The following is a 27,825-nucleotide window of genomic DNA, read 5'->3' as shown; positions in this document are numbered from 1 at the left end:
GTGTTTCTCCGTGCGCTTTGCGGCACTCGCCTATTATAGCGACAAAATACACAAGTTGCGTGATCGCGGAGGGTTTTCTGGAGCTCGATCAGAAAGGCTGCCGTGCTGATACGGTTACAAGTTGCCCTATGCGCGCTGCGGCTCCAGTGACACCGCATCATGTATTTTTGAAAAAGCCGAGACTTTTTAGGGCGTTATTGGTAGATTTAACTTGACACTTCAGACACGATTTCCCCCCAAAACATGCACCAGTTGAATCCGCCTCCTCCTCGGCCCCCTCCTCTTCCTCAGCAGCAGCAGCAGCAGCAGCAGCAGCAGCAGCAGCACCGCGCAGCCTGTCATCCCGGGTCCACTTTCTAATGAGATGCATGTAGGTTGGATGCGTCCTATTGAGTTGCAAGCTCCACCTGAAGGGCCCACCTTTCACGCGGCTTCAAATACTTGCAGCTCCAAAATAACTGCCTCTAGCTTCTTCATGATGTTCAGATTTTTTATTGTAGAGTGATTACTTGATTTCTCTACTTTTTCCTTGAAATTAATGTCAATGCTATCATCCCCTCTCCCTCTCCTTGTTCCAGCACGACATGATCAGCAGCAGCAGCGTCTATGGTAAGTCTTTTTACAGATTCATGCACTCTTCATCTATACACACAAACTGCTTAACAACACATATTCTATTTTGTTATACTGAAGTTTGTCCTTCTCAAAGTTCACAAAGCCTATTTCACACTGCCGAGAATGTAAACAACTTTTCTTGTAAAAAGTAAATAATTGGAATTTCCAATTCAACATTTCTGCTGTATTTTAAACACACACTATCTCAAAATCTTTGAGATAAGGTATAACACATTCGAGATAAGGTTAAAAACTAACAAACAGCATTAATTTTTTTGTTTTTCTTTCCTCATTTAAGAGGCTGGCGTGGTGGAAGGCCTATGATACTGTGGTGCTTTTATGCATCTTTTTAGGATTTTGAAATCATTTTTTTAGGTCAAATTTACACAATGTATTAGGATGAAAGAAATTGATCTTTCATGCAAAAAAATATCATCTTTTTTCAACTTGAGTTTTGCATTAATAACTTTTTTTTCCAACAACATTTAAATACAATTGTGAAAGAACAATGGTTTATTGTTGTAATAATAGCCAACCCTGTTTTAGCTGAGAATTGTGTGCCCTTTTCATTATGATCAGAGCCGTATTCTCCTCTTTTTTGAACGCAACAACAAACTTTGACATTGGCCCACATTGTGGTTTTTGTAGCCGTTATGAGCGCGGACTCAACTTTTCACCTTTGAACTTTCTCTCCCGCTCTCTCCACCGCCGTGTGTGTGTGTTCAAAGCGGCCGCAGTTATATTGACCAACTCTTGCAGACATTTTAGACTAGTTTGAGAATACAAAAATAAGATATATGTACATTTATTTTAATTCTTTACATTACAATTTTGACTTTACTTTTGTTTGTTTGTTTGTTTGTTTGTATCCATTTATATTGGGACTCCTGTGTTTGCATGTACCTAACAGGGAACAGCGGCATTTACAATCCTGTTGTGGATTTGGTGTGTAATGTAAATATTGTAGCTCATTTGCAGTTTGTTTATTTCTCCAAGTCTATTTGTTTGCTTCAGTACTGGGCTTAAGATCCATCCTCTGCATGTGCTGTCTGTGCGCGTGTTGCAGTGACAGTAGCAATAATCCCTCTCATTATAGACATATTGTATCGCCTCACATCTCTGGTAGCCCCCGATACAGCTAATAGGGACCGAAAAAGGAGATCGAATAGGAAAAGAAGAAATACTACTGTAGAAACAGGGACCCTGTTATTCTGCCTCTTTTGGCTTTATTTATCTAAATACGGACTTTCCCAGAGACACACAAATGAATAGAGAGCGCCGGTGTGCCGCGCGGGTGGCTAAGCTACTCCCCATGGGACTGTATAAATAAATTATCCTGACACTTTCTATCAGTCTGTAATGTTTACCGTTAAAAGCAGTTTTACCGTCCTCAAGTCACCTATGTGCGATCTAGCCCACCCTCATGGGACTTGTGCCAAGACACACATATAAGTGGGGAAATGTGCTTTTCCACAGACAGAGAGAGATGGTTGTTAGAGCCAGTCACATCCATATCAGTGGACTTCTCCTGTCTGCATGTCCTGACAAAAGACCCTCTTCAAACGAGATCCACGCAGGGTTGTCATCTTTTAGCAAATACGTTAAGTGTTATCTTTTGTGCTGTGGGCTCGCGGAGCGCAGCCGGACCCCATGGGAGCCGGGCGCATGCAAATAGAACAAATCCCTCTCGGACCTGTCTGTCGGTTTCACTCTCTCATTTCTCCTCTGTCTTCTCATCTTTCTTTCCTCTTTTTCCACATATGCTCGACAGTGCGTCAGCCTGTCTTGTCTTCCTGCTCTCTCATCTATTTCACTCTTTGTCCACTTATTCCCCCACCCTCTTCGCCTCACCCCCATCTCCATCCCCGAAGACAGTGCTGGGGCTGTGTGTCAGCTAACTGTAGCTGGGCTGTGTAGTCTTTGTGTGTTTCTGCTGTATGCTGACAGCCCCTCCTCGCAGATCTAAGTTCCTCTCCAAGATGGCAGGCAGCTGTCGTACAGTGCCGCTGCCCCCGACATGTTTCCCTGTAGATGAGTGGACGCCAATTCCTTAAAATCCTTGACACACTGATCCACTCAATCTCCTCTCCACTTTTGTTCACTGAAGCCAGGATTTTTGCCTCAAATGGGGGTTTTGGGATTGTTTGGTGTTTTTTTCAGCGTTGCTTTGACTGACAGTTGCCGGTTGATCCCCTTGTCTCCTTCCTTCTACAGCATGTTTGTGTGAGTGCACAGCCCAGTGCACATGCTCACACACATTTATATTCATCAGGCCGGTGTCACAATCTGCAGTGTGGACTTCAGGCCACTGCCATCCTGACTCAGGGCAACAATAATATGTATTAATGCATGCAAATGTAATATATTTATGTATATGTTAAGCCAAGTTATTCTGTACATTTGGGAAAGGCCTCAAAATAATACTAAAATGTAGTAGGTGATCCGCGATAGTTATGTTTGGGGGGTTTGAATCCCAGTTTGAGCGTCAGTCCAGACAAATCAAAGAAGTCATGTTAAATTGGTGTCACCAAATTCCTCCACTTATCCATATCACACTCCTCATTTTGCTCTTGTTCTCAGACATTTAGTTAAATTCATTTTCATGTAAATTCTGGAATTAAAAGCTCTATCTCACATTCTTTGAACTTAGAATCACTTCAATGTTTGAAGTTCTTCCATTTATATAATGCGTCATTTTCACAGGTTTAATCAAATCAAAGCTTTTTTTTACCATCTTTTGCAGTCCTCTGCCCCTTCTCTGAATTTTAAACAGACCTGCGCTCACCTCCTTTTGCTCTTCAACAGCAGTCTTGGCCACCCATGGCACGGATTCCCTGGCAGATATTAAAACATTCAGCGTGTGCAAGTGTTAAATATGCTAAGGGCTTATTATGAGAAAAAAAAAGAAAAACTTCCACATGGAATATTCTACACCATTAGACCTCAATATGCTGCACACAGCTTATCCTTTACAATGTGGCTTCAAATGAGAAGGCACCATTATAATTAGGTTATTGCCATAGAAATCTTAAGTTAAATTGTTCATTGATATGCGTAGAAGCTCGTCACTCATTTGGCCCGAACCACATCCTCGAGAGCCTTTTTTCACATGGCCTCAGAAATGACAGTGAGGAGAGAGGAAGGATCTGACTGTAATCTCTGCTCCTCTCGCTCTGGCTCAGGCTGGATGATCTGATTTTGTTAACAGCAGCAAGCCTTGGCTAGATAGTGGCCGTCTGCCGCCCTCCCCGTCCCTCCTCCCCCTGCCATTCCCCCCCTCCTTCTGTCTGCCACTAAAATGTCTTGATTTGAAAAAATAGACATATCTTTCTCTGGAGTTGATTTTGGCAAGCCTCTCACTAACTTCAGTGGGCTTAGGTGTGCGTGCATGTTAATGAACAATAGTTGAATGTGTGTGAGCCTGGCATAATGCCAGAGCTGGACACAAAGGCTGGTGAGTGACTGGGCGTGTGGCACAGCGGCACTGAGCTGCCTGTGGCCTGAGGGAGATGGGCACAAACCTCAGATCCACTGTGAACAACAGTGTTACAGCTAAACAATGGCTCCAGCGTTGGTTGTGTTCTAAGTGTAGACGTGTCAAGAGCGTTGCCTTGAATCAACACACAAATTAACCTGTGTGTGCATGCTCATGCATCGGGCCCGGCTGAGGGGTTGTGATTATGTACAGGAGTGCGCCCTGTGTTTGTACGAGCGGGCCAAGTTGCCCCTGTGGAAGCAGGCGAGAGCATTAGGATGTTGCCTTTACCACTCACTTGGCAGGATGGACACATGTGGTAGATAGCTAATGATAGCATGCAGCGTATAATGAGATCCTACTCTCCGTCTGTCTCCCCTACCTGGCATCATGCATTAACCATACAAGAGGAAGAACAGGCACGCATGGTATTGACTTTTGAGTGGGTGTCTGCTTGTCCGTTGTTGGTTTTGTTTAGCACTCAGAGGTCAGTATGGCTGCAAGCGCCGCACATTTATAACAAGTGTTATTCTGCGCTTTGCTTTTTTTTCCCTTATCGTGGCAGCAACTATTTTGTGCAAATTCTCCTCATGTGCTCCTTTTGAGCCCTGCTAAATGGCCGTAAATTGATTTTGGATGTGTTTCTATGTATACACTTAACAAGCCAAATGGGTTCAGTTAGTTTGTTAGTATGTACTTTCCATGTTTGAAGATTATTCTATGAATGTATTCGTCAGCATCATAATCCACAGTGTGTGTATGTTGGGAGAAGGAGGGACGCGTTGGCACAGCTCCATTGCCTTGCCCAGTAACATATATTTATCCTCTTCACTACACAATCTTCTGGACTGCTCAAATCCCCCAGGGGGTCCCAATGACATGCTTACTAATGTGTGCTTTGGAAACCGAGTGCTATTGTATCCCCTAAATCTCACAAAGCACTGTATGATTTGCCCATTGTCGCTAAATCGCTTTGCTTGTGCCAAGTACTTGCATCTCACTGAGGCTTAATGCTTTGAGGGTTTCAGGGACAGCTTCGAGTTCCTCTTTTGTTGATTTCGGGGAAAAGTGCCAAGACTGCTGCGCTGAATATTGTTTTGAGTATGGAAGAGGGAGGAGAAAAGGGCCATTGCCAAGCGACTCCATTGAGCCTTGTGAATGGGCCATTCATATTTAGGAGAATCACCCAGATGCCATATTGTTGGCTCAACAACGCTAAATATTCTCCAACAAGGATGGGATTGTAACAGATTTGTGAATTGTGCAAGTGTAGAAAGGAACGTTGTAAAATTAAGGAAAAAGGCCCCAGCTTTCCCCTTCAGTAATGAAAGGGTGAGGAGTAATGCCAAGGCTAATGTCTAAGAGATCATTCTTACATTACATTATTAGTTGCCATTAGAAAAGCAATTTAACACACATTTTTCCTTTTCTTTGGAGAATTATGGCTGATACTTATACTGTATGTGATAAACAAGTGTGTAATAATTTAAAATACAATTTTGACTAAATATACCAGTGGGCTGATGTGTACTTTTAATTTTAAACAAAAATGAGAAAACATTTTAACATTAGTCCAGTAGTTTGAAGTTTGATAGGAGTTTGTGAATTGTGTGATACCGCTGGATCCTTTCAGGCTTGAAATTTAAAGGTGTGGTGCTTTGTTTTGTGGCCCCTGGGCTGCAGGTAGGACTGGACTCAAACACAGGTCAGTGTGCTCAGACACAGGCCCCAAAGACACTGTTAGTTCAGCTTCAGACAACAGCCAACCCTTTTCTCTTGGTGACGTACAGGTCTGAGACAGGACTTGGCAAAATGTCATTGTGCTCCTTTATGTCATGCATGCACAGTATTAATCACTGTTGGATCTGCGCCTGAGAGCCTGATCAAATTTATTGTTTGGCTGCACGGGACAGTAATGGGTGTTTAATTACTCAATAAAAGCCCTTTTATAGATTCCCAGGCCTCCTGTGTGTTGAGCAAATGGTATTGATCTGTCTCTGGGCTGCAACATGATAGCCTGTGAAGGAGAATTAGAGCCGTTAGCCTGCTAGCGTTTTCTCATTCATTAGCTGCATTAGCCTGAGGGTGGTTAAGACGTAGCGTCATTGTTAATACCTGGGTCTCAGAGGTTTTTGTGTCCGCCATATGCTGTAAAAAGCTCTGGACACAGATATGGATTAGATAAGTAATAAATAACATTAACCAAAGTCTTTCGATAACCGTCTCCAGGAGAGTGGTTTGAAAATGTTTGCCTTATTGCGGTTTGTCACCTCAGTAACAGGCGTCTAATCCGCGGGACTCAATTCGATGAATTGTGGTGAGCTGTATTAGCCAGGCTTCCATCCGCAGCACTTGTTTAATCCCAGCATTTCTCCACCTTTAATCTGTAATCTGCCGACTCCTCCTACTAGCAGCCTAATTCTTTGTCTTGTTGGGACGGGCTGACAATAACTCTGACTGTGTACTGTCTGTATACGCAGAAACGGGTACTATGTGATGTCCACCTTTTCCTTTTATTCCCTCCCTTAAACTGCCAGCGCCTTGCATCTATTGTCCTTTTATGTGTGCCGAATATTGCCGTCTCTCCACTTCTCTTGATGCACCGCGAAACCACTGCAATATCTCTCTTGATGTTTCTATATCAATGAATGTGGCCTATTACAGATTGTGGAGTCAGTTGGGTGGCTTTGTGGACCAAAAAGAGCCCACAAGGGACCATAAAGGAGACATTGTCCAATATGGGTCTTACAGTTTCTTTGTAGATAAATGGATTTTCATGCTTATCAAGTGGGACACTGACATGAGTGAAAACTGTGGAGAATGCGGAATTATTCTCACTCCAGGGCCATACACTCGGACAACTGTAGCTTCAAGTCTGTGTGGTCTTTTATTGTTCTGCCTTAAGGTTTTTATGGCTGTGACATCCAGTTTGGGGAACTCTGTTAATACGCCTCAAATCTGCCAACGCAACCACAGCAAATTTGACATGTTATTGTTCTGAAGTACTTCCAATATCTGTAACACATGCACGTTATTACCCTGACAGGATATCTCTGAAATGTTACCATTAAGACGAATGAATTATTGCTTGTATAATGATTCGTAAAAGTGCACCACGTCAAATGTCATGCATATTGGGGTTTTACATACCAGCATATAGTTCCTCACAAAGCAACATTATCATATTTCACCTATAGAACCATCTTAACAAGCCTTTATGGCCTAAGGGATGTTTAATCAATGAGCAAAGTGTGATGAAACATTTTTTAAGTTTTCACCTGACAGCATCAATTCACCCACTCACCATTTCTCTGTGTTATACTAGACACACAGGTTCACATACGCACACACCAGAGCCTGTGGGGCACCAACGAGAAGCGATGTCTACTCAATGCCGAGCCAGTGATCTAGGTAATCTGCCCGTGCGCTGGGACAGGTCTATTGGTCCACAAATCAATTGGCTTCATGTCCATGCCATTAGGCTAACATGGCGCTGGCGAGGCGCTGAGAGCCGTAAACAGACTGTTTAATTCCCCTGGACGCAAGCCAGGTGGACACTCCTCCTCCTCCCTTCTCCCCCTGCATCCTCCACTTCCCCTGATCCCTCGCTCTGAATCTTTCCCTCGCCTTATCTGTCCTCCATCCCCTTCTCCTATCCTCTTCCGTCAATGCGTGCAGTCTCCATGGACCAGTGCTTACAGGAATATTGCTTGGAGGTGCTCTGTGTGTACAGAGCCGAGATTTTGGCCAATGAACCCTTGTTGTGCTCTGTCCTGCAGTTGTGTGTCTGTAACCAGTAAGTGATCCCCTGGGATGAAGTCCACTCAGCCAGCTCTCCATCTCCTCCTCAGTTTGTGTCCCATTCCTATTTTTATATTGTCCCTCTCGCTCCCTTCTGACTGAGGCTGCAACTGTAACTTGACCAAACAAACAGGCGGAAAAAATGCAGATTTCTGTCTGGGCTATTACAAGTTTACCGCTTCCTGTTTTGCGACACTACACCAAATAAAACAACACTTGTGTCCTCCCCTGGTGTTTACTTTCCCTATATAGCTGTGACTAATGACTGCGCTTGTATCCAGTCAACAATTCCATTTTTCCACCTCACAGTCACGCAGTCCGTCCTATATCGCTCCTGCCTTTGTGCTGCTACAGTATGGTAATTGAGCCGGCGTGTCTTGAAAGATGAGTGTTGTTGCAAGTGTCACTGTTGTGCGTCTCATATCCTGCACACTTTTGCTGATTGACTGATAAGATAAGAAGCCCGCGTCGGGAGAGCTTGAGCACGGCTAACAACTTAATGAACGGATGAGGCAGGATTTAGCCTCTGGAAGGGCTGTCTTCAGATGCACTCCTAGGAAGTACGTACATTAACTTTACAACGTCCACAGCGAAAATGACGACTTCTTTGACTTCACATTGAGCTGGACCGAGCATCTTTCATCAGACCAGGTTAGCACACAGTTCCTGTTGCTAGGAGACATCCAAACCCTCGGACACATCTGGTCAGCTTTTACAACAAGCTGTGGACAAGAGCTTGGTCATTTGCTGCATTTGCTGAATAAAGACACTATAGACTCCCTGACTCTAACTGCTTGTAGCTTTAATTACTTAAATCGCTGAGTACTATTTGTCATCCATCTTCACAGTGGCCCACTTTTGAGACCATTTCCACACAGCAGTCGTAAAAGTGGTTTATTTTTCTGAAAAATGGCTGTAACAACAAACACGGCTTTGGAAAATGAAAATATCACATCCTGAATTTGAGCTTGTGCTGTTTGCTGGCCCTTCGTTCCTTGGCCCTGACTCATCTCCCTCGTGGGACCCCAGTGGTGGAATGACATTCCCTCTCCAGCAGGACGCCTCAGTCTTATCTTATGTGACAAGTCCGAATTGCATTTTTTTGCTACTCCTTCTGCCGGTCTTTTCTCAAAGAGATCTCGGTGTTCTTTTGTAGAGTCCAACAAACTGCAGTCTTTCTTTTGCCAAAGTCCACAAACTGAGCACACACAGGGTAGAGCTGGGTAAATAACAACTTATGATCTTCTTCACAAAGAGAGGAAATGTTTAGACTCCTAATATTAGCTGATCATTTGTCTTTACAGATAGCATTTTTCATTTCAAGACAAGCATGAACCAATTGTATGTTGCCTCAGGCTTAGAGATGCGGCGGCCAACAGTAATATAGCCGTAATTATTTATTTAGTGAGAGTGAAAACAAGACTTTGAAACCGCGGACGCTCACAGGGATATTGCTGTGAAAATATGTGAAAGTATATTAAGTTGCAAACACACAAAGATGCACATCCACTCTTATGGAGGTCCTGTCCTCCTCTCACTCAGGATCAGGCACGACTGCAGGGGAAATGCAGAGCAGTGGTGGATTCAATATCTTGTTCTGTGTGCGGTTCACAGCTCTCGTGACTTTGAGGAAGAAGACTCTAGAAGTTGTTTCCTAGAAGATGGGATTTGCACTTTGATATGGTCTCTAATGAGCACAGGCTACGGCGCGCACTGTCTTTTCAACGATGGTGAGCATGTAGGCGAATGTGATAAATATTCTTGCCTGTAGCTTGTGGATGTTGGTTTTCAAAACAATAACTACCATGGCTTACTGTTAACCAATTAGGAAGTCTTTATCCAGCTTTTGACATTTGTCCAGCTGCAGGAAATGCAGGAAATTAATGACATATTATTGGCACAAAACCAACTTTGTGGCGTTTTGAGCTAAGCTGGGAATGTTACTAAATATAGTTTTTATCAACCTTAGAAAATACTTTTTTCTTACTTTTTCATTCAGATTCGGAACATTCAGATTTTACTTTGCCAAATTAAACCAATATTATTGTCAATTTAGACTAGATTTGTTTTTATTTAACTGCACAAATGAGACTTTACTGTAAGTGTAAAAAATAAATCAGCTCAAAATGTCTTGTAAAAAAAAAAGTCAGCATCTTGGGTACATTATTCAAAATGCCAGTGTATGTAATCTGCAGTTAAACATGTTTTTTATTGCCCTCTAAGTAGCGCTGATACAATCTCCCAGCAGCGCTTGTCACATCGGGCCGTGAAATCAGGCGTCTTGGGATAAACGCGAGTGTGTGCTCTCAGTAAATGTGATTACAGCTATTGATCGATCCACAATGACACGATGCTGCTGGTGTCACCTGAGGAGAGGCTGAGTAAAAGAAGTGTGTTCATGTGTTAGGGGACCCATATGCTTTTACTGTACTGGTGCTTGTGTGTGCGCCGTTAAACCAGAATTCACTGTGGTAATGTGAGATGAGACAGAGCCTGTTAGCCGCTGCCTTACATCTGCTGTCAACTACTGGCTTTAACTCTGTTAAGGATGTTATTGATTGCTCATTATTAGCCCGTTCCCTGAAAGATGAGCGTCCCCTATGATCACATTAAATCTCTCCTCTGTCCAATTCTCCTGAGGGGCCTTCTGCTCATCGGTGCCCATCAAATTTCTCCTCTGAGATCTGATATCAAGCAGCCTGACGTTTCTCCTCTTGTTTGATTTACTCCCAATAACTGTGTGTTTTTTCTCCGTTTGAACAGACGCCGTTTTGTTAATTGATGTCTTTTGTCTGTGTAATGGAAATCAGCTTACACGGATGAGCAGCAATTGAAATTATGATTTATTTATTTTATTAGTGCAAAGAGACATTTCAGATTGTCATGTTAGCTTTGTGATCTGTGTTTATTGATTTGATTGCAAACAAGAGGAGCTGACAAGTGTTAATTTGTACTATTTTCATGTAGCTGTTTCACTTCAGAACAGCCTTATAATGTGCGCTTTGAGATAGTCAAATGTACAGGATTAAATGTAGTTGTTGCATGTTTTTTCTCATGGCTGTGCTTGTCATTTTGGCTGATGATAAACAGTTGTTGGAGGTGTCAGGCGTGCGCCAGGCCCTGTAAAGTTTGGGATGTCTGAAATCCAGCCTCAGCAAGAGGCCATCTCATCGGGCCCCGCCGGCCCCATGAATAATGCAGAGCTATCGACTGTGTCAGTTGAGCGCATGGAGCCGCGGCGGCAGCCAGCTTGATATTCCACTGCTGGAGCTGAGTGGACGGGCTCACTTTGAGACAAACTGCTCCTCTCAGCCGACATCACCTGCATGTGTTCATACTCCGCAGTCTTCAAGATGCGCTGTACGCACCAGTAGAGAGGAAGGTATGGCTGAGAAACTCAAAATCTATACATGAGTTTACAAATATTTGTGCCTGAAATCCTAGGTTTCCCTTATGTACTCGGAGTGTGTGCATAGAGCTCGAGTAAGAATCTGCCCCTCCACTCGACCAGTTCAGTCTCAATGCCACCAATCGATAGGCGTATTGATCCAGTGTGTGACTGTTTAGACAAGCGCTGTGAATTGCAGCATAATGTGAGCCCGAGTGGATTTAAAGAGCAGCTCACACGCTCAGTTCATGTGTGCATTGTCGTCCAGGTGTGATGCAGCAGGACCTCCGCTGTTTCTCTGATGGGGCCCTGTGATGGGGCGTCCTGTGACTCAGTGTGGGCTGGAGCCTGAGCGCACAGTGTGACCTCAACTCCCCTTTCACCTGTCCTGTCCCTGCGAAGGCGACACCATGACACCAAGATGGATGACTCCCAAGTTTATTACCAGCTCCAAAATGCAACAAGTCACGCAGCTTGCTTTATTATTTACACCTTATCATTTTTTTTCTGTAGATATATAAATCTAAATTGTAACCATGACCTTTTGACCCCGCTCCTCTCCTTTAAGTCCTATGTGACAATGAAGCTGTAAATCTAAATTGATATTCTTCCAAAGTGATGCAGACAATTTCGACCAGACTCTCGTATGCACTTTTTTGTGCTTAGACAAAGGTGTCAGTTGGCTGCTCTTATTCCTGTCTAAAATAGAGACCGGAGGATTCTGTGTGTCCTGGTCAGAGATAGAGGTGATCCCAACCAGGCTTGCTCTGTAATCCACATGCATGCACCCTTCCTGCACGTGCTTACTCAGGGCCCTGCTAATCTGCACCAAATGCTGCTATTGCTCTCCAAATGTTTCACACGCCTCAAAAATCCACCTTAACCACCATTTAACACACGTCCAAAGCTGTTTTATTTCAGCAGGTGATCGAAGTGAAAAGGCATTAAGTCTGTACGTTAGTGTTAGAGTGAAGTGTCTAATACTTTTACATGTTTAGTATAGTAAATGCGTTATCAATGTAAAATTGCTTGAGATATTAACTTTGTCTATTAAGTTCACAAAGGTATTGTCAGCCTGGTTCGAGATTTCGAGTAGGCACTTATTGTTAATAAAAATCCTGATTATAGTTGAAGTAGACTGCAGAAAACCTAGCATTACACACAAGTTATTAAAACATAAAAGGAATGGGAGCACTTGAGCCTAGTAGTACAGGAGAAGTAGACACCGTAATTGAAGTACATTATTCTAGAACGTTTCAAGAGCTTTTATATTGAGGGCCTATTTCAAGGATTTTTCCTGATTGAGTGTCACTTAAGCTTCAAAACTTATTTGCAAACTTGACACAATACGTTTTGATCCCGCAATGACAGACATCTCTAATTCACCAAGAATCTTTAAGGTTTTACATAATACAAGCTTCGCTCCCAGTCAAATTTAGACAGCTACATAGATAAACAAAACTTTTACAATATTTGAATGTATGGCATAAATTTGCATATGTAATCAGCGTCTGGAGATGGCAGATTCTGTTTTGATGAAGAAAGGTTTGGAGGATATTATGTTGAACCTATATGTATTTTTGTGTGTGAAGATTGACAGGTATTTTGTGCAGGTACTTGTGTCGCTGGATGCAGATGCTGTCGTCCAGTCCACTGTGAGTGAGTGCAGCCCACACAGGCTCAGACAGAGACAGGAGAAACGTCCACAGATGGTGACACTCCTCAGTCCCTCCTGCCAAAGCAACACGCATATGCCACCAAGCGCACACCAGCAGACACTCACGCACACACACAGACACACACACACACACACACACGCACACGCACACGCACACGCACACGCACACAGACAGAACAACACACAGGCTGCCGGCAACAAACACTGAGATGCATCATTGAGCATGGGCTGAGGGAAATCAGTGTGCTGTTAAGTAACCATTCATGTGAAGCCCAGACCACACAAACAAACCTATAAATACACCGCCCCACATGAATACAAGGCACCATTGACGAATCCGAAATTTCTCCGGCAGATCCATCCCATCCATCGACTCAAAAGCAGTCAACAAGTGGGATCACTGATATGTTAACACTCACATATCATTGTTTAATTCCCCTGACAGATATGTGTTGTGATAAATTCATTTGTTGATGGCTAATGCTTCTCTCTGGCTGGAGTGTGCTGTGGAGGTAATCGCCCACTCTGCTGTTTGTGAATCTTCCTGAGGATTGTATTTGAATAATGAGGGAGGCTGGAGCCGTCTCTTGTGCGCTACAGCAGTAAATGACCTCTGAATAGTTGTTTTGGATTAGCCATCAAAGTCTTCTCTCCAAGTGGCCAATAGATAGGTACTTCCAGAAATGAGTCACTTGAAAATGATCATCACCGCCGTTGCCGTATAAGATAATGGATAACCATTACACTCCATTTTCCCCAGCTCCCCACCCACACAACGCCTGCTCTTGAAATATGATGCATCCACTGTGCTTAGTGAGCACTTAATGTCCAAAAGCTCCGTGTTTGTTGAGATTTACAACCTGGCACCAGGAGGGGGAGAAGAAAGAGTGTGTCGTTGGCGTATAATGTTGTTCACTCAATAATTATCTCATTTTATTTACGAAGACAGACAGCTTCAGACGAGGTTAGGGGCTTCCTCTCTATTATCTCCAATTGCCCCCCCCCCCCTCTCGGCTCCACCTGCCCCAAATAACGTCCTTCATGTCGAGGACTTTCCAAAGTTTCATCCAGGAAAAGGCGGTGTGTGCTCCAATGAATGGGAAGAGTGTTAAGAGAAAAAAGCTAACAAAATTACACAGTGGCTGTGTTGCATTGCTTCTGGGATCAATGTCATTTCTAAAGGGATTAGGGACCCTCACAGAAATCTATTTTAATTACTGAACACACAGGTAAACAAAGTACTGCTGGTTCACAGCTATGGATCGGGACGTCGGAGGAGTATTGATAGCGTGTGGCCCCATGTTAACCCCGGGGCCGCTCTTAAAGATCTCACTGGCTCAGCTCAGCGAGAGGCTGAATGCTGATGGACAGCCACCTGTCACCAGACAAGATGACTCCCACTCCCTTTGTCCACTTAAACACAAGTTTGATAATCGTTAGTCATTGCTTATTCATTCTGTGGCATTGAAAGCTTTGTTATACACAAGTTATTAGAAATATAAGATAGCTCTTCAAAAGTTTCTCAAGATTAGAGCGGTGTAACTTTCAGGTTATGTTTTGATAACACTCAGTGTCCTGTAAACATAGAAAAATCCACATCACCCTCACCCTACCACATAAATACACCCAGGACCCACAGTGACGGAGTGAGCAGTTCTGATAAATCACTGCAGTCATGTGATTCTGCCTCCAGTTTAACTGTCTGGACATGCAGACGTTTGGGAGATTAATTAGACTACTGTCTGTGTGTATGTTTGCAATACAAACAAATGCTGTAAATGTGCCTATTTGAGATCATAAAACCGGTGAATAGTGTACAATTCAATATGACAGATTCTCTATTTTTATGTCTTTTGTTTTTTTTTACAAAATTACCAAACTTTGACCATTACATTACCTTTATGTTAGTATCTACTTTATACTCATTCAATTCAAAAGCTGTGAATTATCTTTGCAAAGTTACTCAAACTCTAGTAACAGCTTCATGACATGAACTTAACGTACAATTCGTATTGGTTCAAGTTTGGTGTACTAATTACAGTTTAAAAAAATATCTGAGACTTAAATAACTGTATTTATTTACCAGTCAATAACCAAACATTGAAATATGTTTGGTTATTGAAGTTGAATCATTGCTGTTTGCTAACACAGAGTTAGTGTTCGTGCTGTTTGCTTTAGGACATGATCTACCAGTATAAGCGTTTTATTTTGTGGATTTTTGTTTTTTTCTTAAACAAAGTTAGACAATAGTAGTTTTGAGACAACTTGACTTGATGAATAAAATAAAGTAGCGGCCATCTGTAATTGTATTAAGTCAGTGCTCCTACCTCAGAAACAGCTGTCTCCCTTGGTTAAAGTCACATATGTGTCTGTTCCCGTTGGTTGCGTGGTTCCGTTTTATTGTAACGCGCGCTGATTTGAGTGTAAATGATGAAAGAGGGATGTGCGCCCAGGGTCACAACACTGTTAAAGCACCGTGGTGTCAAGAGCCTTTACAGATGTTTTGTTGAGGAGATAAGAATAATCTGTTTGCCTCAGCAGGCGCGCTTTGCTGTGCATGTTTGCGTGTCACTCTTCATTTCTCCCCCATGTGCTGGCACGTGTGTGTATCTGCGAGCCAGAGGAAGGAGTTCCACATGGAGCCGGGTGATTAGGCACGCTGCGCTGGTCACAGGAAATGGAGTATCTGACGGACAGGCCCAGTGCATTATAGATGAATGCCATGCGTTAGCCGCTCAGAGCCCCCGCCCAATATCTCTCAATTTCCTCTCTGAATGACAAAAGAAGCCACGCACAATTTCCTTGATCCGGAGCATTTGTTTAACTGCGCCCTACCCATTTAACCCACCCATTCAATAGTCTGTCTAGTAAAAGGAAATTTAGACTGTGTCAATTTATACAGCTCTAAGGAATATCTGATAGGCAGCTGGGGCCACCGCGGTACGCCTCTGGAATTTAGTTAGGCTGGTTTAAATCTTGTGCGAGCTAAATTTAGCACAGCAGCTTTCATTAAATACTTCCTAATCCCAACCTAATATTTTAAAAGCAGCATTAAAACAATTTGTGTTTGAATATTTTAGGAAGTATAGTGGTTTGATGGCAAGAGATTATAAAGGTTTGAAAAGGGTGACGATTACAATGAATTTTGGATTTTTTAAGCGTCCGTCATTTGTCACATGTTGTTATATGGAAGCTCAGAGCTGTCATGTGGCTGTGACGGTGTTTGAGTTAGTGACAGCTCATCTTTGCCGGTCACAGCCACGTTGAGACTTTGAACTTGCTGTTTGTCTGTTGTTGTTGTTGTTGTTGTTGTTGCTGTTGTTGTTGTTGCTGTTTGCGACAGGGCATGGTTGTGATGGTAAATTGTGGTGGGCTTGCATTGAAGACAAAGAGTCTCGTCTCCTCAGAGGGAGAAGCCTGCCTTTTGGAGCAGACTTGTTGGAAAGATCAAAAATTTAGTTTTGTATTTAGCCTGGGTCGTCATAATTTGTCTCTTTTGTTAAAGTCTTGGCACTTGCTGGGAAGGTGCTAAACATTTAATCTTCATTTTGCTTCATCTTAAAATGCAAAAGAGTTTTGACACAAGCTCATGACTAATTTCATCATGAATGGCCTTTTGCAGAGCCTAATCACATTATTGTACTCTGTACAGTAGCTTGTGTGCCAAAGAAGTGTAGCCTGTGGCTTAGTCACACAGTGCAGGACTCATTAACAAGGTAGTAGAGGTTGTTAGACACACACAAGCCCCTGAATACATCTATATGAAACAATAGGCACATATTTAGTGTGGAGCCAATGCAGTGATTGAGAGGCTAGCATATGCCCCCTGGTGTATGTGAGGATGTGAATAACTGCTGTTTGGATTTCCCTGGTGGTGAATAAAATAGGCCTTTCTTAATGAGTTATCCCTTTTCATTCGGGTACTTTAGCAGCTTACTGAAAAGCCTTTTAAAATATTACACGCCGTGTTGTTTGTGTTATGAAGACAGAAAAGGCCTTGCTTCCTGTCATCGTTTCTCCAGCGCACACACAGACAGATACACATGCGCCTTAATTATGACGTTACCAAAATGGGCAGTTTGCACTGACACCCCGCATGCAGAATCACACAGCGGACAGACTTAAAAGAGCTCATTAGCGCTCTCTAAAGAGCTGTTTACAGCACATAGACACACATGCGCTAATAGGCAGCTCTGTGGATGCAGACGGACGCAGAGTGTAATGAGAATGATTAGGGTTTTCTATGTGGAGCTGAGGAAAGCATGGGCCAACATGACGCTTCAGAAGGTGCATGTTGTTTCAGCTGAGTGCTCCATCTCCCTCCCTCTTTTTTCCCCACAACACAAACACTCTTTTTACCCTTATGCTCATACACACTCTTCACTTTTGTTCTTTATCCAGTTGCCTTGTTTCTCTCAAGCCTTTAAAAACGCACACATTTCATGCATACTGTATGTTAGCATCAAACCTCACTTTAGAGACAGAGAAATAAAACAGAAAGAAAAAGCAACAAATAACTTACTTAAAAGGGATAATACTTATTAGACTTGATTTTGATGCATGCACCATTATCTCAAAACATGACTTGAGCTGTGAGGGTTAGCCCTGCCCCAGTGCCGAGTGACTTTGCTCCATTCGTTGCCCTTGGTTTACGTCACGTTGAATTAAAGGATACACCCTGAATGATACCAAAGTCAATCCAGCTCTCTCTCGTCCATATGTTTTGTTGAAGGAGCAGCGAGTTCAAAGCGCTCAGTTCAAAGCATCTTTCCTTATTTGAATAACGTAGAGTAATCGCTATTACCTTATTTAAATAGTGCAAGTTATCATTTGGCCTTCATTTGCATTGCTGGGGTAATCAGTGCGTCTCTGCATTAACCTCATTATAAAGAGATGAAAGCCCTGATGGGGGTTGACACACTCTTTTATATATGTTATCTTTATTAATGACCAAATTAGGAAGATCCATGTTGCTTTAAATCAAGGACATATTCCACTTTGATGGAGTCCAAGTCAATCCAAGTCAAACTTTAACTACAAAAGAGAGTTTGAATTTTTTTACCAGCATACATACAATGTCTTTATTGGTACAAATATAAATACATTTCCCCATATTTTATATTTCAAAACATAAGCTGTCAGACACAAAAATATCCAAACTATTTGCTGTAGGAAAATTTCATCAGCCAACACCAGCCTTATTATGGGTGTGTATTAATAACTATCCATTTCTTATGAAATTATTGTGGTAAGAATTCAAAGTCCAGTCCAAGAATTAGAAAGGCAGACAGCAAACAGAAGATTAGTCTAACTTGTCATGAACAAATCCTAAGAAGCAATTTCATTGTTGTAATTCTTTCAACAGTTTAAGGACAATGAGGTCAGCGTGCTCAATAGTAACTTTGTCAGCCAGTTAAAGTGATATTAAAGTGAGCATAACTGGTGTCGGCTGCAGCCTTTCTGATCACCACTGGACTTTAGTGCGCTGACCAACTCCCACTTGACTTATTCTTCACTGCTTCACCCCATAATAGTGTAGGGCTAGTGTTATAGAAAAGGGACTTTAGAATGAAGTCGCTGACCGGCCGAGGTCAAGCTCTCTGCAACATTGTTGTAATTCCTTGATCGCCAATAGAGGTCAATAATTAGATCACGCAATAGAGTATCACTGAAGGCCATTTTAAATGGCTTGTGAAGATGGATATTTGAGCAGCAGAGGCAGGAGATGTTGCGTAGCTTGACCCTGCTACAGTGACAAAGCCTCAGAGGAGAGGATAGGTGTTGTGAACTATGACAGGGAAGACACTAGAATTATATTCAATGAGCTCAAATTGTCTGTATTCTACATCCAAGAGCTAGGGCTTTGTTACCAGCAGTGGTTTGCTAAATATGCAGGAAAAGCGTCACACTGTGACACACACTTGAACAGTGACTCTTGCCAAGTGTTATGTTATTACAGTTGTTGTTTGATTACATATTATCCATGCAAACTTTATGCACTGTTCTCATATCTGAGGCATTCCTCGCTCAGTATAAAAGGGTGGTACAGGCTCATCAGCCCTTTGCTAGACTCCCCTCGCCTAAAACGTTGTAAATTAACACAATTAGCAGCTTGCCATTCTGCTAATTAGCCACTGGCGTCTGCCGAGAAATGGCTTGAGAGGAGAATCAGAGAAGAAATAAGAGTCTGGGGATTCCCTCCTACTTTAGCTGTGTTGTTAACAAACAAGCAGGGCCTCAGAAAAAAGTGGTGAATACTGGATGTGTGTGTGTTTGTGGGAGCATAAATGGATATGAGAATGGAAGATGTGCTCCTCCATGAATGGATTGTATTGTGCAGGCCTTCTTTACTCACACAATACACACATAAACCAATTCTGAGGAAGGCATTGCTCACCAGACCCCCAGCTGTGAAGCTCAACATGCAACCACTGCTAGTCAATAAGTCGCAAGAAGCAGCCTAAATGACACCGATATTATCCTTTATTTGTGTGCACTAAGTCAAATCAAACGGGGTTCAATGCGGTGCGCGGCTGCTGTGATTACACCCCGTCCAGCCTTTGATAGCGCCGCGGCTTTGATAGTGAGACGACGATGGAGTCGCTGTGTGACTGTCAGTGTTTGCAGATGGCATTGGCTGGGATTAAAGGAAACAGTGGCTCTCCAGCCTCCCGAGGCAATAAAGGGGAGAGCCAGGTGAGTGTGTCTGAGATGAGATGGAGCAGGCGAGGAGGGAGGGGAGGCACCAGAGCAAGCACAAGGGGAGTAAATAAGAGGGGAAAAGTAAAGATATATATCCAAACAGATAGAGTCAGAATAAAAGGCGCTGAAGAGAAGTAAAGAAGGATCTAGCAGGAGGGAGCTTGAAAATGGATTACACAAAAAGCAAAGAGTGAGAAAAGACAAGGCAGCAGGGAGGCAAGCAGAGCGGTAAAGGAAGGAGGAGGAGAGAGGAGGAGAGAGGAGGTCAAGGTGGAGCTGTGCAGACAGGAACTAAGCTGAGACACAATGTGTTGTAATTCATAGCTGGCTGCAGCTCTGTGTGCGTGCCTGTGTTTGTCCGTCTGGGTCAGTGGAGTGCGCGTGCATGTCAGCACGCCTCAATGCAGCCAGGCGCTTTCATTTTTTAAAAAAGTCCCTGTGTGTAAGAACTGTGTGTGCATGTACAGGTGTGTGTGTCTTTGTGGACACTCAGCGAGGCACATTTTCAAACCCATCTCCAGCCACCTCAGATGAGACGGGATTATAGAGTGACCCTCCATGCCTCTGTCTTATTGGTCTGGCGGGGGTGCATTAGGCTGCTGTAACCAGCCATCCCTCCGCAGCACACTCTATACCTGCCGGACGCTCTGCTGTCCTCAGCGCTGGAGCAGGTACAGAAAGAACAGCCATAGTAGAGTGGAGCAGACGTATACTGTTTGTATACTGCACACTGTTTTGACAGAGAAACACTCTGTTTTATAATAGTACCTTTTATACAGTATATTTTTTCATGTATTCTCAAAGTTTTCTTTCTAGATGCAGCGTATTTAAAAAAAAAAAAAATACGGTAAACAACATTAGCCAAAAAACAACACTTCACTCTCTAGATAAATGTCACCTCTTTAATTGACGAGCTTCTGTAAATTGTAATTTAGAGGTGTTGTTGTTCTCATTATTGTGAGCATGATTTTAGCACATTTGGTTCATGTGTGTTTTTTTCTCTTCTTTCAGGCATAAAGATGCAGTGGACCCCCGAGCACAGCCAGTGGGCTGAGCAACATTTTGACATCTCCTCCACCACGCGCTCCCCAGCTCACAAAGCCGAGGCGTACCGGGCAGTACCCACCCACCTGCAGCGTTCTGCCACCTACCAGTATGCCTGGGCCAATGATGACATCTCTGCTCTGACTGCCTCCAATCTTCTCAAAAAATATGCCGAAAAGTACTCTGGAATTTTGGAGATGCCCTCTGTGTATGCGGAAGGCCCCGGAGTGATGAATGGACGAAAAGGTGAATCAGAGCCCTGGCAGGATGGAGTGTACCCAATGAGCTGCATACCCGAGGGGGTGTCAGTAAGGAAGGGTGGGGTAGCATCCGCCTCAGAGGTGGTGTCCGGCATGTGCAGCTCCCCAGGGCTGGCCTCCAGCACCCTGAGCGAGCCCAGCTACTCCAGCAGCAGCTGTGGGAGCCACACAGCCACAGCCCTGCACTCGTCCTCTATGTCCTCTCAGGAATACGGGCCGGCCTACAGCGGCTCCTACCTTCACGGTACTTACACTTCCCAGTCCGCCGCCACCATTCCCTCCCCCCTGCACAGCTCTGGGCTTCTGCAGCCACCCCCACCTCCACCCTCACATCCCACGCTAGTCCCTGCTTACAACGGTGGCTCTCCCAACCTGTCCAGTTATAATTACCCCCCAGCAGGCTATCCCGCGCAGGGCTCTGTCGGTCCAGGCTATAGCCCTGGGGGGGCCCCTCCGCCCTCCTCATACCTCCCCTCAGGCATAGCTGCGCCAACTCCCCTCCCTCCCTCCTCTGCCTTACCTGGATACCCATACCAGAACCACAACCTGACCCCAATCGCCCCTACCCCTCTCACCAGCAGCTCATCCAACTCACTGAAAAGGAAAGCCTTCTACATGAGCAGCCAGAGTGATGTGGACTCTTCTTATGGTAACTTTGGCTATGGACAGAGCAGGAGCTCAGCTGAGAGCCCCATGTACAGGGTATCTGCAGACAGCAGCAGCTCCAATGGAGGATCCAGTGGGGCCGTCTCAGGTGGATTTGACAGGAGCTCTGACAAGTCTTCTTTACCTTTTAATCCACCCAAACAGTCCTCCATGGGCTCTGAACAGCAGCAGAGGAAGTATAGCAGCCAGCCTACAGGTGGCCCACTCACTCCCCCCACATACGTCTCCTCCAGCCTTGGGGGCTCACGCTCGGCAGACTCTCTAGCAAGCTTCACCTCTCCCTCTCTCAGCGAGCAAGGTGAAGACCATCGACTACATATGTCCCATTCAGCTCCTGGCCCTAACTCGTCTTCATCGTCCTCATCGTCACGTCCTGCCGAAGAACAGCTAAAAAGCAGTGACCCTCACCTTCTAGACATGGTGACCTCTGAAATCGTGCAGCAGGGCCCTCCTGTGGATTGGAATGACATTGCTGGTCTTGAGATAGCCAAGGTTACTCTGAAAGAGGAGGTGCTTTGGCCCATCCTACGTCCGGACATGTTCAGCAGTTTAGGACCTGCGCCACGCTGTGTGTTGTTGTTTGGCCCCAGGGGCAGTGGCAGGACGTTGTTGGGCCGTTGCCTGGCCAGCCAGCTGGGGGCGCCATTCCTCCAGCTCAATGGCTCAACACTGGCTACAAAATGGCTGGCAGATGGGGAGAAGATCATTCGAGCATCTTTTTTGGTGGCACGCTGTCGGCAGCCATCAGTACTGTTCATTAGTGAGGTAGACATGTTGCTGTCGGCCCACCTCAGTGAAGAGAGTCCCATCAACCGACTAAAGGGCGAGCTCCTGGCCCAGCTGGACTCACTCCTAATGGGCTCAGGGGAGGACGGAGGCAGCCAAGTGCTGGTGGTGTGCTCCACCAGCAGACCCCAGGACATGGAGGAAGGGCTGAGGAGGTACTTTTCCAGGAGGGTACTCGTGCCCCTCCCAGACAATGCAGCTCGACATCAGATGGTGAACCAGCTGCTGGCCCAGTCACAGCACAAGTTCTGTTTAAGTGAGGAGGAGGTGGCTCTGCTGGTACAGCGCACTGAGGGCTTCTCTGGACTGGACTTGGCCCGCCTATGTCAGGAGGCCCTGGTGGGGCTCTTACATGCATCTGCACAAAGCATGGACATGTCAACCATGATGCCCAGGGGACAGTTCAGGCCACTAACATACCAGGACTTTGAAAGTGTCTTTTGTAAATTCCAGGCCAGTATATCGCAGAAAGAGATTGACACGTACACTGAGTGGAACAAAATGTTCGGCTGCAGCCAGTAAAAATATAGATTACGCCCTTGAGAAAAAGAGGCTTCCACAATTCCTCCCCTCAGGGCAGAAGCATTGTGCTGGAGGGCAGCACACAGAAGGCCAACACAAGCCCATGAGTTCTCACTGACAGGCTTTAGATGCATTAACAGACCCAGTTTCAGAACACTGGCAGTTTATCTGTGAATGAAAAGGAGTTTTGTTTGAAAACTAGACACTCTGATGGCCAGGTCATGTTTACAAATTGCAAGAAAAGTTGGCATCAGAAAAACTGCTGCAGTGTCTGTGTATATATTGTTCTGTTCTTGTTCTTATGGTTTAGTTGGCTTTCCAAGTGCCTGAAGTGGTGCTTTATGATTTTGTTTTTCATTTGCCTCACAATCTACATTCATAGCATGAGCTGAAAATGATTAAGAGCTTTAAAACATGCGCGGTGAGTCTGCAAAGCGAAGCGACAGAGGCTGCTAACTAGATCTTTGTTGTCTATTGCTGAAGTCCAGAGGTGACAGGAAGGGCCCTGACTCACCCGGTTCTGATCTTCTTTCTGCAACGCAAACTGACAGAACAGGCCAAACTCAGGAAATCGTTTGTGAATTGTACAGTACCTCAAGAAATGTTGATGAAAAGCATTAAAGCCTAACTAGGAAATCTGAAGCAGATTGTATAGGTGAACCACAAAAGGTCAGGATCAAAGGCAAAGAGGTGACAATGAATGTACTCTGTAAAGTTTGAAAATAATTAATAATCACTAGTGAGTGCAAATAGTTTTTCATTTTTCACTGATAGCTAATGTTTGCCCGTCTCTCAATCCATCACTACAAACATAAAATTAAACTGATGCTTTCCTCCAGTATTTCTTAAGAGGTACTAAAGAACGTTCTACATTTTGGACTCTTAAGAACACGGCTGTTTTCACCTGCCAATTAAAATATATAATCATTATAATAATATCAGTATTATTTCTGCTGGTTATAAGCAGTAGATGTGACACAAATCCTTCAGAGTGGCCTTGTCTCACGCTCAATACTTTCTGTTAGACTTGAATTAATTTAAAGTGAAGTTAATTTTGTTGTGCCTGTTTCACGGTCTTTGTACAGACCAGATTTACAGACTCAAAGGTTCATTGTCACAAGCTTAGTTTAAGGTGTGCAATCATATATGTTCATGTATTAAAATGATGAATCAGTGTTAAGCTTTTCCCAAAAAATGTCCATGTCAAACATAAGTCTATCTTTTCTTTAACAGAGAATGTGTGTTTGAACAGGGTTTACGGAACAGCTTTGAGGATGAGGCTCTGTCCTTTGTCTCACAAAGTTCTTTCATTGTATTACATTGGAATGTACTTTAGTTTCTTACACTTTCCATCTCACTGTGTGACCAGGTGTCGCTTTCTGTTGTGGCATGCAATTACTGAAGATATGTAAGGGCAGTTTGAAGGGACTGTAGCTTTATTGCTCTTTTGAAAAGCCATTGTCAGTGTTGGGATTGTTCAATTCTGTTTTTATCTCACCTGAAGGTGTTGGCTTAAACATGACTGTATACCTTTTTAAGCGTTGAGTATGTGTGAAGGCCTCTGTTGCTATGTTCCTGTGGTATCTATAGGCACCAAGAGTGCAGCACCTGATGCGGGGAAAGCACAGTGCTGAGCATCAGCAGAATTGACGGAAAGGAAAGACAGGCAGGCCGCGTGGCAGCAGCAAAGGGGAGAGAGAGTGGTCCGTCAGAAAAGCACCCTCAAAACAATCTGCACCAGAATTCCTTCTGTCAGCAAATCCTCTGGAGAGAGACTCCCTTTAGACACAAACCACTAATGCACTTCAGAGCACGCACTACAACAGCACCGACAAACAACTCAAACACAACGCTCAATGCTATGCTTGTTAGTTTTGTCCATTTTGCTCCTTTTCATACATGGTGGCAAGCTTTTTTTAAGGTAACTTTTATGTAAATGTCCAGTTAGAAGTTTGGACACTAAGGCATTTCTACCTCATGGCTACAAAAACACGTGGTATTTGATTTATGTCTTTCCAAATATTTGTGAAAAATGAAATTAAACAAAAAAGACAAAAGTTGAGTGAACACCCTGAAGTTTGCGCAGTCTACCTCACACGGCTGTAACACTGCGGGCTGCAGCAGAGCCTTGTGTGTGTCTAACTGTGTCAGACCTACACACTTATTCTAATGAAGAGAACATCCAAACCACACTACAGAGGGAGGAACCGTGGACACTTGGGTCAACCTGAGGCTGACCTGGAAATGTATAATCCAATACATTTGCTTTAATCTTTTGTGAACTACTGTGGTTGTGCGCGTGTGAATGTGTATATACGTGGGCACACTCTTCTTTTTTATTTAGTGTGTTGAATTTTATAAATCGTTAGTATATTAAACACACTTGCACAACTTTAAAACAGAGTGTAACGTGTTTCTGTTGTACATACCTATACATACAAAACAAATGCACCACTTGTTTATATGTGTGAATATGTTGCCATACATGCAGTTAATGTATTTTCATGTAATCTGAGGTTAAAGCAGAAACAAACAATTCATTAAAGACATTTTCTTGGGAGATTCTAACTTGTACTTGTCTTTTGTTTTTTATTTTATTTTACATTGTGGGTCACATTCACGCTTCTTGGGTCATATTGAAAGGGATTATTAATCAAACCTATTTATTTATGAGGGAAAATAAATGTATTGTCCTGACAAAAAGTAGTCCATCTGAAAAATAATCTTAATGAGGCTTGAGTTAGTCACCCTTGTGTACAATTATAAAATCATTGGTGTTTTGTGCGAAGCCAGCACTGTCGCTTCTCTCATTAAAATGTAACAATTCATTTCTCTTGCTGCGGTAAGAGTGGCAAGACCAAAACATTAAAGCATTAATTATCCTTTTCTCCCCCACACAAAGAATTTGGATTATGTGAGTATGGGTAATGAAAATAATGTGCTTTTTTACCCGCCATATTTCCAAGGTATCATTATATGGCTGTTGCTGAGGTGTGGGAAGCTGCCGTGTAGCCTATATAATTATCCGAGAAAACTCAAACGCAGCGCCAGAGGTTAAAGTGCATGGGGGCTGCTGTTTTCTTCATTTCTCCACTTTGAAATGCTCTGCAACCATGAAGTGTGATCAGAAATAAATTATGATACAAGCCTTTAAGTATATATCTGTAAATCTGTGTGATCCCTCATTTGCTCAGGAGTGTTCCATTGTGGAAATATATACACCATATATATATATATATATATATATATATATATATATGTATATATATATATATGTATATATATATATATATGTATATATATATATATATATATATATATATATATATATATATATATATATATATATATATATATATATATATATATATATATATATATAGTGTATATATTTCCACACTGCAACAGTGTGCAACAATTACTACTGCAACAACACATCATCAGTACGGTAAAGAACCTGTCTCCCAACGGTCTAAAAAATATTTTGCTGCAGTACAATCTTTCAGTCCAAGTCCAAGGAGATATTTCTACATTGCTTTGTTAAATTTCATTTCACAATTCATTCACTTTTTCTGAAATGTTTAGACCTCGGCAATTAAAAGCAGGTTGCAGAGAAAATTTGACATAACGCTTTGTTGTCAATATATACCACCCCTGGTGGTATTGCTGTGACTAAAACAACCAGAAGTTTGCCATCACTTGAAAAGAGGTTAAGTTTCCACTAAAGGAACTTCTTTACATATTGCACAGGGCTTCTTCCTTTGTTTCTGCCCGTTTGCTAAGGGTGTAAAGCGCTAATAATGTGCTTGTCTGTATTATGAACCTCTGGGTTATCTGTCACAGCAGTCGCTTTAAAGGGCCCCTCGTTTCTGAAGCCGGGCCCCGTGCACTAACTCAAGTCTTTGCACGACAATTAAAATATGCTAAGTGATCATTTTCCTTAAGTAGCCTTAAATGTGCAATCTATTCAAATATGAGAGGAAATTGCCCACAGCTCACGAAAAACCAGAGGTGGTTGAACAGGGGGGTAAAGCTGGAATAAATTATGCAAATAACACAAAAGTACTTTACCACTTGAAAGCCTAATTTTCCTATAATCAGCACACTGTCGCCTAATATTTTTTCCACAGCACTTATTAAAAGTGACTGTTCTTTCGCCGATCGTCAGATGGCTCTATCTGTCATAGCTAGGTGAAAATGACTGCAGCCTGCCTGACTAAATGCAAAAGCGTTCCGCCGGAGCTTTTAGATGACGGTTACATTCCCACACAAGTAATTATGCGTCGCAGAGTCCAGAAATAAGGTTTAATTATACAGTAATCGCTGGTGATGGACACGAGGAAGTGGTGAGCAGCTCCAGACTGCAATCCATCAATGACAAACCTCTGGCCAGTTTTAATTCCTCCTCATTTGCATCCTAACCTCCACACCAAGTTGCGCAAACGCTGTTAAATGTTAATAGGAGCTGTCTCGCCACTCAAAATGAATGCTTAAGCCATTTTTGAGCGGCTTCCCTTTGACGCCCCCACAATACTCTCTCTCTTTTATGTCTCTCTTGTCCTCCCTTTATCAGTACCTCTCTAACCCATCCATCGCTCTCTTCCTCCCCACAGGCCGCACCGTGGAGGAGGCACCGTGCGGTCACTGATGCACTAATTGGGAGCAACACTTACAGTTTTATCTCCCCCCACCACTAATAGCGGTGTTCGCAGAAGCGGCACACCTCACGGGCTGAGGAGTGCTGGATGAGCTGGAGGGACAGACCACGTCCAGACTCAGAGAGATTGAGCCCTCAAGCCACGGTGCTTAATCCATATCCCACAGGACCTCACACTCAATTCCCCGCTTCATTAATTGAAAACGATGGCCTTTTTTGAATAAAACAAGG

General features: G+C 43.4%; 1 protein-coding gene across 2 annotated transcripts; it reads left to right on the top strand.

Annotated features, from left to right (window-relative positions):
* The first annotated feature begins 268 nt into the window (after positions 1-268).
* On the top strand, positions 269-23,970 carry LOC140373560 (fidgetin-like). 2 transcript variants are annotated; one of them, XM_072460156.1, is made up of 3 exons: positions 269-609; positions 12,893-12,934; positions 20,671-23,970. In XM_072460156.1, the coding sequence occupies exons 1-3, from the start codon at positions 585-587 to the stop codon at positions 22,935-22,937; spliced, it is 2,334 nt and encodes a 777-aa protein (XP_072316257.1). In that variant the 5' UTR covers positions 269-584; the 3' UTR covers positions 22,938-23,970. The 2 variants fall into 2 exon arrangements, with proteins under 2 accessions (XP_072316257.1, XP_072316337.1); XM_072460236.1 differs by lacking the exon at positions 12,893-12,934 and having other exon boundaries at positions 295-609.
* Positions 23,971-27,825: the final 3,855 nt, after the last annotated feature.

This window comes from Eucyclogobius newberryi, unplaced genomic scaffold (genome assembly GCF_026437365.1).
Source record: "Eucyclogobius newberryi isolate DKJ021-1_F unplaced genomic scaffold, fEucNew1.0.hap1 SCAF_1, whole genome shotgun sequence".
Classification (NCBI taxonomy): Eukaryota; Metazoa; Chordata; class Actinopteri; order Gobiiformes; family Gobiidae; genus Eucyclogobius; species Eucyclogobius newberryi.
This window is presented reverse-complemented; position numbering and strand designations above follow the sequence as displayed.